General features: G+C 44.6%; 1 protein-coding gene across 1 annotated transcript in view; it reads left to right on the top strand.

Annotated features, from left to right (window-relative positions):
* The window catches only part of xpo6.L (exportin 6 L homeolog), a 33,463-nt gene extending 27,451 nt beyond the window's left edge, over positions 1-6,012 (top strand). The window contains 8 exon segments of the mRNA NM_001091142.1: positions 262-448; positions 602-757; positions 2,299-2,413; positions 2,786-2,957; positions 3,423-3,584; positions 4,167-4,265; positions 4,553-4,783; positions 5,378-6,012. Coding sequence (NP_001084611.1) covers positions 262-448; positions 602-757; positions 2,299-2,413; positions 2,786-2,957; positions 3,423-3,584; positions 4,167-4,265; positions 4,553-4,783; positions 5,378-5,479 — 1,224 coding nt within the window. The 3' untranslated portion in view covers positions 5,480-6,012.
* Positions 6,013-15,907: the final 9,895 nt, after the last annotated feature.

Genomic DNA, 15,907 nt, shown 5'->3' with positions numbered 1-15,907 from the left:
GAGGCCGACATGGAGCCTCTGCCATAACTGGGATCACAGTATGAACTGCCTGTGATAGCCTGAGGGCATTGTAGTGTTTGCCTCTGTCTTTCTAACATTCTCATTTGACGGTATAACAGTTATCACAGCCATGTGGTTAGGACCCGGGATTTGTTATCCAGTTGCTACATAAACACACTGCCTGATGACAGTTTGTTTATCTCACCCAAATAACTGGAGCTACCAAAGGGGCAGGGTTTAAGTGTGTCTCTCTCTCCTTAGGCTCAGGTACTGCTTTGTCGTGCTCTTTCCAATGTCTTGCTGCTGCCATGGCCCAATGTTCCTGAAGGGGAGCAGCAGTGGGGCGAACGCTCCAGCCATCATGCCAATCTGTTGAATGCCCTGACCAGAGATTACAGGCTGCTGAAAGGCAGCTCCCCCCCACAGAGAAAGGGGCAGCTGGAGGCCAGTGAGTATATTTATTTTGTGTACTCCGCTTATTGCCCTATATTTCCATCTATTATCAATTTTTATTGTATTACTTACTACTGCATCAATATTTGCTCTATTTCAGTCCTGCGCACCTTTTATATACGATTACTCTCTCCTTTCAATTTTATAGCAAAACGAGTTATCTGTCAGACCCTTGGGGTCCTTCGGGACGTTGTGGAAAATATCTCTGGAGAGGGCACCAAGTCACGACAAACCTGCTACCAGTCTCTGCATGAGTCTTCTCAGCTGTCTCTTGCCCTCTTCCCTGCTTATATCCACCAGTCAGGTACTACAGGTTCACTGTTGCTATGATGAGACCAAACTACTGTAAGCTGCTATAGACCTATGATTTTTATTGACCATAGGAGGGCTGTTTTGTTTTGTTTTTTTTGTTCTGTGTACTTGAAACTCCAGAGCATAATTCAAATCTCAGTCCAGAGTCCTTAGTGAAGGGAATGGGTGTGGTATAAATGAAATACAACTGGCCAAACTAAAACTCTGTTATTGAGTAAGCCAGTGGTGTGCATGCAGGGTCAAATGACTTTTCAGGTTTTACTGTGGTTGGACAAAGGCCCCACTTAAAGGAGACATATAGGATAAATGAAAAAACCCTAATTTTGCAGGTAATTATAAGTAATATAAGGTGTTGCTTTTACATGGTGCTAAAAATTAATATTATCTTTAAAAATAGCCCCTTTATTAGAGCTCCCTGTAGATGTTCTCTGGTCCCTGTCTGTGTTTCAAATGAGGGGTGGGCGTGTCCTTACGGTCCCTGCCAGAAGCACAGTAGGAGGGGACAGCCAATCACAGCCCTGCAGTCACACACGCACAGACAGACTTCTGTTCCCTATCAGGTCCTGCTATCTGCTGATTGGTTCCTGTCCTACAGTGCAGTGAGCTGAGAGCCGCCGGCTCCCCTGCACAGCCTGGGAATTCAGGGAGCAGGAAGTGAAAGGGAGGGAGGGATTATTGGGGTTTATGCAGAAATATTTGATAAATCAGTCAAACACTACTTTTTTTTTTTTTTTTTCCAAGCACAGTTGAGTAAAATGCACTGGTACATTCTTATTTTTTTTTTTTTTCACAAAATGACTCCACATAATGAAAGCAGTTGTATATTTAGAGTTATTTGTAAATTCTCTGCAATTCTGGTTGTGATTCTTGAGGCAGTATAGCAGAAGCCAGCTGATTACAAGACCCCTTACAAGGTGTGGATGTGGAATCTTCGCCATAGAAGATCTGGCTTCTGCTACATTGTGTCCACATTCAGAACCAGCGGTGCCAATAGGGAGAAACAAGTGCCGCTTTTAATTGCAATTGCATTTTCAAATGTTAAAACGCAGAAATAGAATGGAAGCTTCTCCTCCTGGAAAGCAAATTTATTGCAGCTTGCAAATAAGATGCATTTTTCAGCAGTTATAGCATGATCTAATAAACACAACACATTGTTTTGCAGGAGCCTTAGGGCAGAGACAAACGCTGCGATTCGGGTAAATCAGTTGTCCGGTGACAAAACTCCTCTTCTTCGGCCCAACGACAAATCTCCTCTTCTTTGACCCGACTAATCTCCCCCAACTGCCTCCCAGCCCGCTAGAATGAAAATCGCCGGTGGGGTGGCACTCGGAGCGCTTTGTTTTCCGAAGTCGCCCGAAGTTTCCTCGTGAGGCAACTTCAGAGAACGTTCGTGGGGGTAGATTAGTCGCTCCGAAGCAGAGGATATTTGTCGCCAGGCGACTAAATCTCCCCGAATTGCAGCTTGTCTCTGCCCTTAGGTTAATTTAATGCTGTTGTATTGTTGTATGATTATCCTGATTCCTGTCTCCCTAGATGTGACAGAAGAAATGCTCAGTTTTTTCCTGGCCCTGTTCCAAGGCTTAAGGGTTCAGATGGGGGCGCCTTTCACTGAGCAGATAATCCAGACCTTTCTTAACATGTTCACCAGGTAACTGCAAGCGTTAAAGGGACATTGTCACCAAGGTATTACATCTGTATGTATGTAAGCAACATGCCTAGCCTGTTGTGTGGCTCCTGTAACATTGATAATCAGACCTACCTCCTGCCCACTTAAGCCTTTAGTCTGGCCCATCAATGACATCATAACCCTAGCGTACTCTAGTTCGCTCATGCTCCATATGCGGGTTGGTGAAACTGGCACAATGGCTCCAGGATTATTGGCCAGAATGGAAAATGAGTCTGAGCAGAGATGCTTGTGGCATTGCGAGGATTTTGTGTGACAAGATAGTTGTATTTTATATGGCACTGTTACTTCCATGCATGGCTTTGTATAAGGCCTACCTGTTTCCTTTGTTTCCAGGGAGCAGCTGGCAGAAAGTATCTTGCAGGAGGGCAGTGCCGGTTGCCACGTGGTAGAGAAGTTTTTGAAGATTCTGCAGGTGGTCGTGCAAGAACCTGGTCAGGCCTTCAAACCATTTCTACCCAGCATCCTGTCGCTGTGCATGGAGCAGCTTTACCCCATCATTGCAGAGGTAAATGTCCCACCTTCTATATGGAGCCAACAATGATACTTCCATCAAAATATTAAAGAAATTGGTGCACAGTGCCAGTAACTATACCATTATTAATCAGAAAGAAAGTATCAAAAAATAATTAATGAAGGGGAAAAAAATACTCGGTTCACCCCAATCCATGGGTGCAAAAAGTTGTAAATCATTTATTGGGAGATACAGATGGCTGCCTAACGCGTTTCGTGCCTACTGGGGCACTTACTCATAGGCCTATGAGTAAGTGTCCCAGTAGGCACGGAACAGTGTTAGGCAGCCATCTGTATCTCCGAATAAATTATTTGAATCTTTTAATTTTGGTCTTTACTTTTGGAGAAAACGCTCAACTTTTTGCTGTTAATGATACTTCCATGTCTAATATAGGGGCTCAAATTCTCTCTCGTGCAGCCGTTTCCTTTTCTTACGGCTATTGGTTGTCTTTTCTTGCAGCGTCCCTCTCCTGATGTGAAGGCTGAACTGTTTGAGCTGCTATTTCAGCTTTTGCATCACAACTGGAGGTATTTCTATCGCTCTTCAGTTCTGGCGAGTGTGCACCGCGATGGAAGCGACGAGCCAATGGAGAACCAAGCCCAGTTTATTGTGGTCATGCAAGTGAGTTCAGAGCCAAAGGAACCCCTTTGTAAAAGATGAGTTTAAAGGCCACTAAACCTTCAGGTGTTTGTGCAAAACTGCGCTTGGTACATACTTGTAGTAATTCGCTTGTTTTCTGAATTAGCTTGTGACTGTCTAAACTGAAAGTCTTGCCATGGAGAGTGCCTTTTATAGCCCTGTTTAACTGGCTTTTCCCTGGATTGTGGGGTCATGCTCCACCTCTACTGGATATTTGCATTAGGAGGCCTATGGGGGTCATAACAAAGCTGAAGGCCAGACAGCCAGCAAGATGATATCAGCCTAAGCAAAATTGCAAGCTGATCTAGTAATACAACACTGGGACAAATAAAGCAAATGCAACTAATGTATGTTCTGTACTTTTTCAATATTACATGCACCGGGAATAAAAATAATGATGGTGCAGTGTGACTTTTAGGATGGATGTAAACTTGGAAGAGAAGAGTAATTGAGATACTATCTAAAGGCAACGGAGCTTGCATTTCTGGGCTAGTTTGGCGGGGGGGGGGTTTATCTAAAATATTCTGTACCTTACTGATTGTCGCTAATGATTCCTTTCCTCAGGCCTTTGGTCAGTCATTTCTTCAGCCAGATATACACATATTCAGGCAAAATCTCAGCTACCTGGAAACCCTCAACAGCAAACACAAACTGTATCATAAGGTGAGATCCTGATTGTTACACAAGTCTGTTAGCCCACGCCTCTAAAATTGTTCCATAATCAAATCATCAACCGTGTGGGGCAACAGCCATTAGCACCTTGGCTTATAGTGACCGCTACGGCTTCCATCATTGCTTGCCAGCTGGACTGCTGGGTGATTAATCTGGATGAGCCGTGTGCAGCAGGTCTCTCATGCAGTCCATATTCTTTTCTGACAGTTTGCAGCTCTAAGAATCATCTGTTTTCCATTTGTGTTATAATCCTCTGTCCTTTCCTTTCATCTCTTTAGAAACTGTTCCAGACTGTGATGCTGCCTCAGTTCGTCAGTGTTTTGCTGCAGGTTCTGATCCATAAATCCCATGACCTCCTGCAGGAAGAGATTGGCATTGCCGTCTATAACATGGCATCCGTGGATTTTAGCACTTTCTTCTCTGCTTTCCTGCCAGAGTTTCTTACAGGCTGCCAAGGCCTGGACACCAGCCAAAAAAGCGTCCTCGCTCGCAACTTCAAAATGGAACGGGTGAGATGAACCTTTTATCATAGTATGCTTTATAAAGCCACAGTAATGTGTTACAGCACTAATGTGTGGCAGCACTCCACACGCTGTCCTGATAGGGAACTGAAGACTGTGATTGGCTATTGCCTTCCTACTGTGCTTCTGGCAGTTAGGACACGCCCACATCTCATTTGAAATGCGGACGGGGACTATAGCAGATCTATTGGGCACTCTATTATAGGGGCAGTTTTTTAAAGTTCGTGATCATTTTTAACTCAAAGTGAAACCAGCTACCATATATTATTCATTATTGGGGGGGGATTTAATGTATCCTATGACTCTTTTTTAAGGGAGACACCTAGGATATGTAAAGAGAAAAACCTAATTTTGTAGGCAATAATAAAAAATAAAAGGTGCTGGTTTTAGTTGGGGCTAAAAATTAATAAAATTTATTTTTATTTATGCCCCCTTTTATAGTCATAGACTCTGTACATCGTCATCATCTGCTATAGATTGTCGGTACAAACAGAGCTTCTCTTTTTAGGGTAACGTTTCCTTTTTGTTTTACGGACCCCTGACTATTTTTTTTGTTTTTTTCCTCTCTCTCACCGTATGCAGGACCTGCCTTCGTTTACTCAGAGTGTCCACCGTTTAGTCAATGACCTCCGATACTACAGACTCTGCAACGACAGCCTCCCTCCTGGAACTGTGAAGCTCTGACCTCCCTCTCCCCCATTTCCCCACCAATGGACAGACTTTTTCCATCACGCTCTTCTTCTCTCCACGTCGACCGTCTTAACTCCCCTCTCTACAGCTGTGAAACACCCTCACTCTCACCTATTTTATTGTAAGCGCAGGCAGTTTTAGTGCATAAAAGGACTTCAGTGCCTCTTCTCCCCCCCCCCCGCTCCACCCCATTGGCTGCCAAATGGGTGTCGTTCCTATGCCAGCTAAGGGTTAGGAAGGCGGCCATTTTTGTTCTTTGAATTTATATATATATATATTTTTTAATTCATGCAAACGCTTCCAACTTTACAAAGCTTCAATATCATTCCCAGTTGTAGTGGAGAAGATGGGTGTGGTCTGTATGTGACTCCAGTAAGGACACGCACATGTCTCTGGCGTCTGGATTTTAACTGGCCGCACAGGCCGCTTGCCACATATGGACAATATTATGTATTGTTTTATATTTTTTGTGTTTTTATCATTCCATTGTGAATCTGCGACATCTTTTTGCGAATAAAAGACTTGCTTTGTTTAGATCTGTGCTTGCCATGTTGTACATCAATAAGTGGCCCATCCAGTTGTTGCTGAAGATAAGGCCTCGACATACTGGAAGTTTTACATCCATGAAACCTTGAGGGGCTGCTAGTTGTCCAAACTTGTGTTACTCACTGTGCACCCTGACTTCATTGTGGCAACAGCTGGAGAGAAATGGGATGTTACCAAATGGGCCCACTCCCCAGCCTCAAAGTGGACTGTTCCGGGATCTACTGGATCTATCGCAAGATGCTATTAACTATAATAATTACTGATGCTATTGAGACCAAATGTTGGAATGCTAAAGGGGTTGTTCACCTTTGAGTTAACTTTTAGTATGATGTAGAGCGTGAGAAGGATCTAGGGGTTTTTGTAGATAAGTTGTCTAATTCTGGGGCTACTAAAGCAAATAAAGTTCTGTCTTGCATAAAAAAGGGCATTAACTCAAGGGATGAAACATAATTATGCCTCTTTATAGGTCCCTGGTGAGGCCTCATCTGGAGTATGGGGGGCAGTTTTGGACTCCAGTCCTTAAGAGGGATTTCTCCTTAGTCAGCTTGGGGGACACAGGAACAATGGGGTATATCTGGCACCACCAGGAGGCAGGACACAATAAAATAGAAACAAACTAGTCCCTCCTCCTCCTGCTATACCCCAGCTCCCAGGCGGAGCCAGACCCAGTTTTGTTTGTATCCTCAGGAGGTTAGAACATAGAGCTCCTATCTGGAGTTAGATTTATTTTTATTTTATTACTCTATTTGAGGTCGGACTGGGCATTCACACTGAGTTTTCTGCCTTTTCTGTCCACCTCCAACTGGATGTCTCCGGGGTCTTATAGTGCTGATGCGCTGACCATCCAGGCTGGTTACCCTCCCCCTTCTCTATTTCAGGGGAGGAATTCAATGGCCGGCAGACTGGAGAGCAGAACCAGGACACCAGGTAAGCACTAGGGCAGGGATCCCCAACCTTTAGAAGCCGTGAGCAACATTCAGAAGTTAAAGGAGATGGGGAGCAACACTAGCATAAAAAATGTTCTTGGAGTGCCAAATACAGGCTGTGATTGGCCATTTAGCACCTGCTTTGAGGCCACTGGGAGCAACATCCAAGGGGTTGGAGAGCAACATGTTGCTCACGAGCTACTGGTTGGGGATCCCTGCACTAGGGGAACACCGCATATGTTGCAGTGAAGGGACACTCAGAAGTTTCTTATCCTGAGCATTACATAGCAATCAAAGGGCATGTAAAGTCTAAAATAAAATAAGGCTAGCAATGCTGTATTTTGTATCCTAAATATAAACATGAACTTACTGCACCACAAGCCTAATCAAACAAATGATTTATGCTTTCAAAGTTGGCCACAGGGGTCACCATCTTGTAACTATGTTAAACATCTTTGCGAGACTAAGACTGTGCACATGCTCAGTGTGGTCTGGGCTGCTTAGGGATCGTCATAAAGAGTTCTGCGTGGCTGGGAAGTAAGGCGGGGGCTCCCCCTGCTGTTCATAAGTGATTGTTTCTTTGCAGAGCAGTTAGGGACCATTTGACAATTCCTATCCACAGCAGTAAATGAAGGGAGAATTTCACTGCATACAGTCAGGTTTCTTATAAAAACGGACACATTTTTTAATTAAAGTATATTGGAGATAGGTTTCTTTTTTATTAAAGAAAGTAAAAATGAGTTTTTTTTGCCTTTACATGCCCTTTAACACCGCTATATTCAGGTAAACTTAGATTCAACATCACGGCTCTTTTCAAGGATTTAGCTGACCTCATTGAGGATCTATCAACCCAACCTGCCCTGTCCCCTAGAAGGCACACCAGGCAGTCCAAAAGGAGGCCTCATAGAAAAAGGACCGTTCCTTCGTCCCTGCCTCATTTACAAAAAATGAAGAGAACAGTGGTTTCAGACGATTGATATTGAAGGGGGACAACAGCTGGTCTTTTCCACGGTAGCCACCATACACGCTACACAGGGACCGGCCACTCCCCCCACAGTTTTCACCAGGACCTGCCAGTCCACAAAAGTCACCAAGCCCTTCTACAGCCACATAAGCTGACCCTCAATATTACATCATCTGTACAACAGGCTGTTTCTAAACAGACACCACAGTCTGTTAGACCCAAAATTAAGCAAGCTGCACTTTCTGAAGCCTCTATTTCTAATTCTGACTCTGACTCTGTTTCTCATTCAGAATCTCAGGACAGCGAAAGCATCTCTGTCAGATAATTCCTTATCAGACGAAGCATCCACTACTAAGCAACCAGAGGATGTCAAATTACTATTTACAAGATACTCTGGAGATCAAAGAGACACAACTCCCGATCTCTAAAGTAGATAAGGTATTAGGCAATATGCCAAAGAAATCCAGAATGTATCCAACTAGTCAGTCAGTTTCTAAAATGGTTTTAGAAGAATGGTCAGATCCTGACAAACGTAATACCTTTCCACAAAAATTCCAATCTATGAACCCAGTCGCAGATGAGTTTAAACAGATTTGGGACAAATCCCCCAAAGTAGACTCCACTATACTGCGGTTATCCAGAACCACTTCCATCTGAGGACGTAGGTTCTTGTCGCGATCCGATGGATAAAAAGATAGAATCTGCCCTTAGACGGGGTTTCACTCAGCAGCCATATAACGCCCAGCTTCCGCTTTTCTCTGCGTAGCTCATACAGCCTGTTTCTGGTGCCAGGAATTACGTAATTCTCCCTGCAATACACACCCAGAGACTATTATATTAGATAAACTCAATCTAGCATTGTCCTTTCTCAGTGTAGCATCACTAGAGATTGCAAAATTGTCCTCATGAGCTGCAGCAGCTTCCATTACCGCTCGCAGGGCAGTATGGTTGAGCAATGGTCTGGAGACACAGCATCCAAACATAGATTGGTCTCACTGAAGTTTGAGGGCGTCCAACTCTTTGTGCCACAACTCAAGCAGATCATATCCGAAGTTACAGGTGGAAAAGGGTCCTTCCTTCCTCAGGGCAAGAGACCACGCAAAGACACATACAGACGTAATTATCACCACAGATCTTGGGGCTCTTACTCTAGATCCAATACCAGAGGGCGATCTAATCAGTGGAACACCACTCCACAGCAATCCTCTCAGAGAAAATTCAAACCCTGGCAATCTCAACAGAAATCCGTCAGGAAGGGTGGACCACCCAAGAGCCAGGATTCCTGACTCTCCAACCACAGACAAACTGCAAATGGGGGGCAGACTACAAAATTTTGCCCAAGTTTGGACACAATCAATTTCAAATTCTTTTGTTCTCCAAACTTTAAGCGTAGGCCACAAAATCTACTTTACCAGATATCCACTGAAAAACAGATTTGTTCCATCAAGTCTCTCAACAGACCCTGCCAGAGCAGCGTCCATGACAGAAATAATTCACGATCTGCAGTTCCCTTAAAACAGCAATTCTACGATTTTTACTCAAACCTCTTTCTGGTGGCAAAGAAAGACATTGGGTTCCGTCCAGTCCTAAACCCTTCAACCTCTCAACAAGTACATCAAATACCAACGTTTCAAGATGGAATTAGTCCACTCCATCACCTCATGCATTCCTTTAGCAGCTTTTATGACAAAGTGGATCTCAAGGACACATATCTCCACATTCCCATTCACCCACTTCATCGAAAGTTCCTAAGATTTTTTCTGGGACAGCACCACTACCAATTTTAGGCCATGCCTTTCGGTCTGACATCAGAATATCAGATTTTCACCAAAGTCCTCGGAGCACTCATAGCAAACATTTGGGCAACAGGGATACAAAATATTCCCTTATCTGGACGACATCCTCATCTTTTCAGATTCAATAGACAAGGCCATCAGAGACACTCAATTTTTCATCCACCAACTACAACTTCATGGGTGGATAATCAATCAGAAGAGCATACTGACTCCCAAACAGGTACTACCATTTCTAGGAATGATAGTAGATTCTCGCAAACAGAGTTTATTCCTACCTGGGGAGAAAATCACCAAAATTCAATCTCTGATTGCAACATTTTGCGGCAAGACAGTTTCAGAATTCTCCATTCTCCAACTATTGGGCCTTATGGCATCAACAATAGACGCAGTTCCACAGGCCCCTCTCCAACGGGCATTCTTAAGATTATGGAACAAGGATCAAGATCTATCCCAAATGATAACTTTACCTACCAAAGTTTACAACAGCCTCCACTGGTGGTCACAACGTGTCAACCTGTCCAAGGGCAAACCTTGGTGCCTTCCAGACCCATGGGTGATTTCCACAGATGCGAGTCTGTCGGGATGGGGGGCAACCTGGAATCATCTCAGTTGCCAGGGTCTCTGGGACCTTCACGAACGGAGGTTACACATTAATGTTCTAGAGAAACGAGCAATTCTAAGTGCTCTACTGAACTGGTCAACAAGTCTAAAATCTGCCCACATTCGCATTCAATCAGACTACAGCACTGCTGTTACCTACCTCAACAAGCAAGGTGGCACAAGGAGTGCAACAGCGATTTCAGAAGTTGCCAAAATCATCAATTGGGCAGACCAACAATCTGCTCATCTTACAGCCATCTACATTCCAGGCATTCAGAATTGGCAGGCAGACTATCTCAGTCCCACACACTAGATCCAGGGTAATGGAAGTTGAAGAACGCAGTCTTTCAGATGATCACAGTCAAATGGGGCACACCTTGTGTGGATGTCATGGCATCCAGACACAACCGCCAACTTCTAAGATTCTTCTCCAGGATCAGGGACCCAATGGCAGAGGCTGTAGACGCTCTATCTATACATTGGTCTTTCCAGATGGCGTATGCATTCCCTCCCTTGCCAATTATACAGTGAACACTTACCAAAATCAGACAGGAACAAGTTCCAACAATTCTTATAGCGCCAGCTTGGCCTGCAAGAACATGGTTTGCAGACATAATGACAATGTTAGCGGATCAACCCTTTCGACTACCACTATCACAGGATCTTCTAACTCAGGGCCCATCTTGCTATCCAGACGTACACAAACTCAGTCTAACGGCTTTTCTATTGAATCCAAGCTCTGGGAACAGGAGTTTCAATCTACTGTAATTCAAACACTATTAGCGACACAAAGTCCTTCCACATACAGAACATATCATCGCATTTGGCGAATCTTTTTTTCTTGGTGTGACTTACAGGATTTGTCATGGACTGAATGTAACTCCCCACAGATCCTACAATTTATACAGTAAGGTTTTATGTTTAAAATATTTTATTTGATTTTCATATTAAACAAATGAAATCAAAATGACAACAAATGTTAACAGTAAGGTTTTAAATTAGATTTAAGTGTTACCTCTCTCAAGGTACAAACTTCAGCCCTGGCGGCTCTGTTCCAGACACAGTGGGCATTCCTACCTGAGGTTAGGTTATTTTTTCAAGGACTACAAAGACTTAGACCACCAATCCGACACCCTGTTCTTCCTTGGGACCTTAACATTGTGTTACAAGCACTAGAAGACCCTCCATTTGAACCTCTCAATACCGTGGAGCTTAAATATTTCACTCTCAAGACAGTTTTTCTTTTTGCTATAGCTTCAGCGAGGAGAGTCTCAGAAATAGCCTCACTTTCCTGCAAGTCCCCATGATCCTTTTTTTTGGACGACTTTGGGACATCCCCATATCTAGAGATGTCGCGAACTGTTCGCCGGCGAACTTGTTCGCGCGAACATCGGGTGTTCGCGCTCGCCGGAAGTTCGCGAACGTCGCGCGACGTTCGCCATTTTGGGTTCGCCATTGTTGGCGCTTTTTTTTTGCCCTCTCACCCCAGACCAGCAGGTACATGGCAGCCAATCAGGAAGCTCTCCCCTGGACCACTCCCCTTCCCTATAAAAACCGAAGCCCTGCAGCGTTTTTTCACTCTGCCTGTGTGTGCTGAAGAGATAGTGTAGGGAGAGAGCTGCTGCCTGTTAGTGATTTCAGGGACAGTTGAAAGTTTGCTGGCTAGTAATCGTTTTGATACTGCTCTGTTATTGGAGGGACAGAAGTCTGCAGGGGTTTGAGGGACATTTAAGCTTAGGTAGCTTTGCTGGCTAGTAATCTACCTTCTACTGCAGTGCTCTGTATGTAGCTGCTGTGGGCAGCTGTCCTGCTTCTGATCTCATCTGCTGACTGCTGCAATAACAGTAGTCCTTGTAAGGACTGCTTTTATTTATTTTTTGTTGTTTTACTACTACTACTACTACTACTATAAGAGCCCAGTGCTATTAGTCTAGCAGTGTTGGGGAGTGGGACTGGTGTGCTAATCTGCTGCTCCTAGTAGTTCAGCAGCACCAACTTTAATTTTTTTTTTTTAATATTCATTTTTTTTTTATTTTACTTTTTTTTATTTTACTACCGCTGTAGTAGTGTATAAGTTGACCTTTTAGGCATTATTTGCCCTGTAGGCATTTTTTGCCCAGTGTGTTATTCAACCAACTGCCATCTAGCTGTGTGACCTTGTTCACATTCTGTCTAAATATCCATAATATTACCGTCTCCAGAAAAAACACCGGAGTGACTTTTTTCAAGCAGCCATAATATATTTTACGTAATCCGTATCCACCGCTGTAGTAGTGTATACGTTGACCTTGTAGGCATTGTTTGCCCAGTTTTTTTGGCCGCAGCCACTGAAACACAGAGGCCAGAAAAAATATGCCATATAAATGCTGAAAATAGTCATTTTTTGCCATACGTTGACTCAACGTATATGGCAAAAAATGACTATTTTCAGCATTTATATGGCATATTTTTTCTGGCAACTGTGCTTCAGTGGCTGCGACCAAAAAAACTGGGCAAACAATGCCTACAAGGTCAACGTATGGCAAAAAATGACTATTTTCAGCATTTATATGGCATATTTTTCTGGCAACTGTGCTTCAGTGGCTGCAACCAAAAAAACTGGGCAAACAATGTCTACAAGGTCAACGTATGGCGAAAAATTACTATTTTCAGCATTTATATGGCATATTTTTTCTGGCAACTGTGCTTCAGTGGCTGCGTCCAAAAAAACTGGGCAAACAATGCCTACAAGGTCAACGTATGGCAGTTGTTTAAAGAGAACAGTAGATTACTAGCCAGCAAAGCTACCTAAGCTAAAATGTCCCTCAAATCCCTGCAGACTTCTGTCCCTCCAATACAGAGCAGTATCAAGCAGATTACTAGCCAGCAAACTTACTATCATCTGTCCCTGAAATCACTAACAGCTCTCCCCCTACACTATCTCTTCCAAGCACACACAGGCAGATTTTTCAGATACATTTTTGCCCTTGATCCCCCTCTGGCATGCCACTGTCCAGGTCGTTGCACCCTTTAAACAACTTTAAAATCATTTTTCTGGCCAGAAATTTTTTTTTTAGATGTTAAAGTTCGCCTTCCCATTGAAGTCTATGGGGTTCGCGAACCGTTCGCGAACCGCTCGCATTTTTGCGCAAGTTCGCGAATATGTTCGCGAACTTTTTTTCCGACGTTCGCTACATCCCTACCCATATCCCGTAGTCTAGACAAGGAGTTAGTTCTATGTACTCTATGTGTCTCCTTCACAGACTTTACAATCAATTGGAAATAGAGAGAGCGAGACACAGGAAGAGGAGGAGTCTAAAATGTCATCTTTGTTTGTCCTGCACTGACAGTAAGGGCCTATGCAAAAGATATTTACCAGGTAAGTAAATTCCTTTTCCCGACTACTAAGTATCAGCAGTGCCGAGTCTAGTACACAGCATTAGCAGGGCTGCTCTAAGCAACGCAGGGGCTTCTCTCCAGACACTCCCTGTGCCTTCCCACTATAGTTGCACACAGCCCTGTTATCGGCACTTTTGCAAGGGTTTCCTGGTTTTCACTTTCAGCAGACACATGTTGCAGGTTATTAAGCGAGCTCTATTAGGCCTCTGCTACACCCCCACTGTTCTCAAGCACATTAGCTTCCTGGGGATAACCTTACTTGACAAAATTATTCTGCTAAAGGTTTTGATCTTTTTCCCTTTTAGCACACCATGTCTGAGCGTTCCAGTGACAACCTTTTTCCAAGGAAGGCAACCACTGCTTCAGTACAATTTTTAGCCTGTGCCACATGCCGCAAATGTTTACCACTCGGTAACAAGGAACCTCTGTGCTCCGTGTGCAAGCCTGCTGAGCCTGTTCCGGAAACTCCAGGACCCAGCCAGGTAAACTCAGACCCCTTAGGGGCACCGGCAGCCTAGGCCAGAGACCCCTCATCTCTGGGATCCCTGTCTTCCCCTCAGTGGGCTTCCCAACTGGCTTCTGGCATTCCCAAGCTGGCCGATTCCTTAGACAGGCTCCCGGCCCACCTAAACAACAAGCCCAAGCCACCTGAGCGCAGGGCCCCCTCTCCGTCTACAGCAGACAGTGACGAGGAGTCTATTGCTCCCTCCCCCTTGACCCAGGGGACAAACATGCTCTCTCTCCGATGGAGAACTGTCGCACAGCTCTGATGAAAAGGACTCTCCTAATTGTCCTCTGAGGCCATCGACTCCCTCATTACCTCTGGATCTCATGGATATAAAGCTGGAGGGCCTTCTCCGTTCCCTCTTCTCTGCGACCGGCGCTTCTCTGTGCCCTGTCTTGGCCTCCGCATGGATGAGTAGGGCTGTCCAATTCTGGTCAGATGCCCTATGCCGAGCAATTTTTCTGGTGTTCCTCATCAGGAACCTTCCAAACTGGGATTGCAGATCAAGGAGGCCAACGACTATTTATGTGAGGCATTGCTCGATGCAGCCCAGATGATAGGACGATCTTCTGCACTGGAGGTAGCCACCCGTCGCTCTCTTTGGATGAAACTATGGACAGCGGATCTTTCTTCTAAGAAGTCTCTCGCTTCCATTCTGTTCAAGGGAAAGCTCCTATTACGACCTAATCTTGACAAAATTATAGGTCAATCCACAGGGGGCAAGAGCACGCTTTTGCCCCAGCCCAAGGCACGCCCTTCCTTTTTTAGGGGAAATTCAACCCTTGATAAATGTGCCCCTATGTGTAAATGTAATTACTATTATTCTACAATTACAATTAGGATAGAACTACATGGGCGACGTCGGCGGATCCGACGCGCTGCGCCAAAAAAGCAGCCATCAAATCGGAGGCGACGGAAAAAAGGTAAATACAGACGTCGGATCTTGGCGTATCGTTCATCCGACACACCGTCGTGTGGGATGAACGCTGCGACACCATCCGACATCTATTCTCAGGCGCATTCGATTCGATGCCTGCATTTTGGCGCAGCGTGTTGGATCCACCGAAAACTAGTGATGGGCGAATTTAGGGTGGCTTCTCGCTTTTGACGCCAGCGTCCATTTTTGGCAAAATTGCACCGACGTCCAAAAAAAAAGGACGCCAGCGTCCAAATTTTTTTTGCCGCTGGCTAATTTTCCCGGCGGTTTCGCAAATGTATTCGCTGGCAGGAATTCGCTGCGAATTTGCACCTGGCGAATAAATTCGCCCATCACTACCGAAAACGAACTGAAGTCGCCCATGTAGTTCTACCCTTACAATTACTTTTGTTCGCTGGTTGTGACTGCTCCAAGTGTGGGAATTAACTGTCTTCTGCTACCTTGTGGTAAGAGTCAGAACCAGCAGTGCTGAGAATATAAACAGCAATGACATCCAGAAATAATGATTAAAGAATGAATGAATGTAGCTCGAACAAGGCACCTAGAATTCTATTTTCTAACAAGGAAATCAGTTTTGGGTGGAGTTTACCTTTATCAAGAGGCAGAGGGAGCCTCTAGTCATGGAAGTTAGAAGCAGAAGTTTAAGAGAGATAATAATGACGCAGGGTCAGCGGTCTGATGACATCACGGCAACCCCACAAGCACTTTCCCCTGGCGCAAACCACGTGGTGGGCGGAGGTTGCAAAGTGTTGATGAATGTTAAACGGATG

This window comes from Xenopus laevis, chromosome 9_10L (genome assembly GCF_017654675.1).
Source record: "Xenopus laevis strain J_2021 chromosome 9_10L, Xenopus_laevis_v10.1, whole genome shotgun sequence".
Classification (NCBI taxonomy): domain Eukaryota; kingdom Metazoa; phylum Chordata; class Amphibia; order Anura; family Pipidae; genus Xenopus; species Xenopus laevis.
The sequence above is the reverse complement of the archived record's forward strand: the minus strand, read 5'-3'. Positions and strand labels throughout refer to the sequence as shown.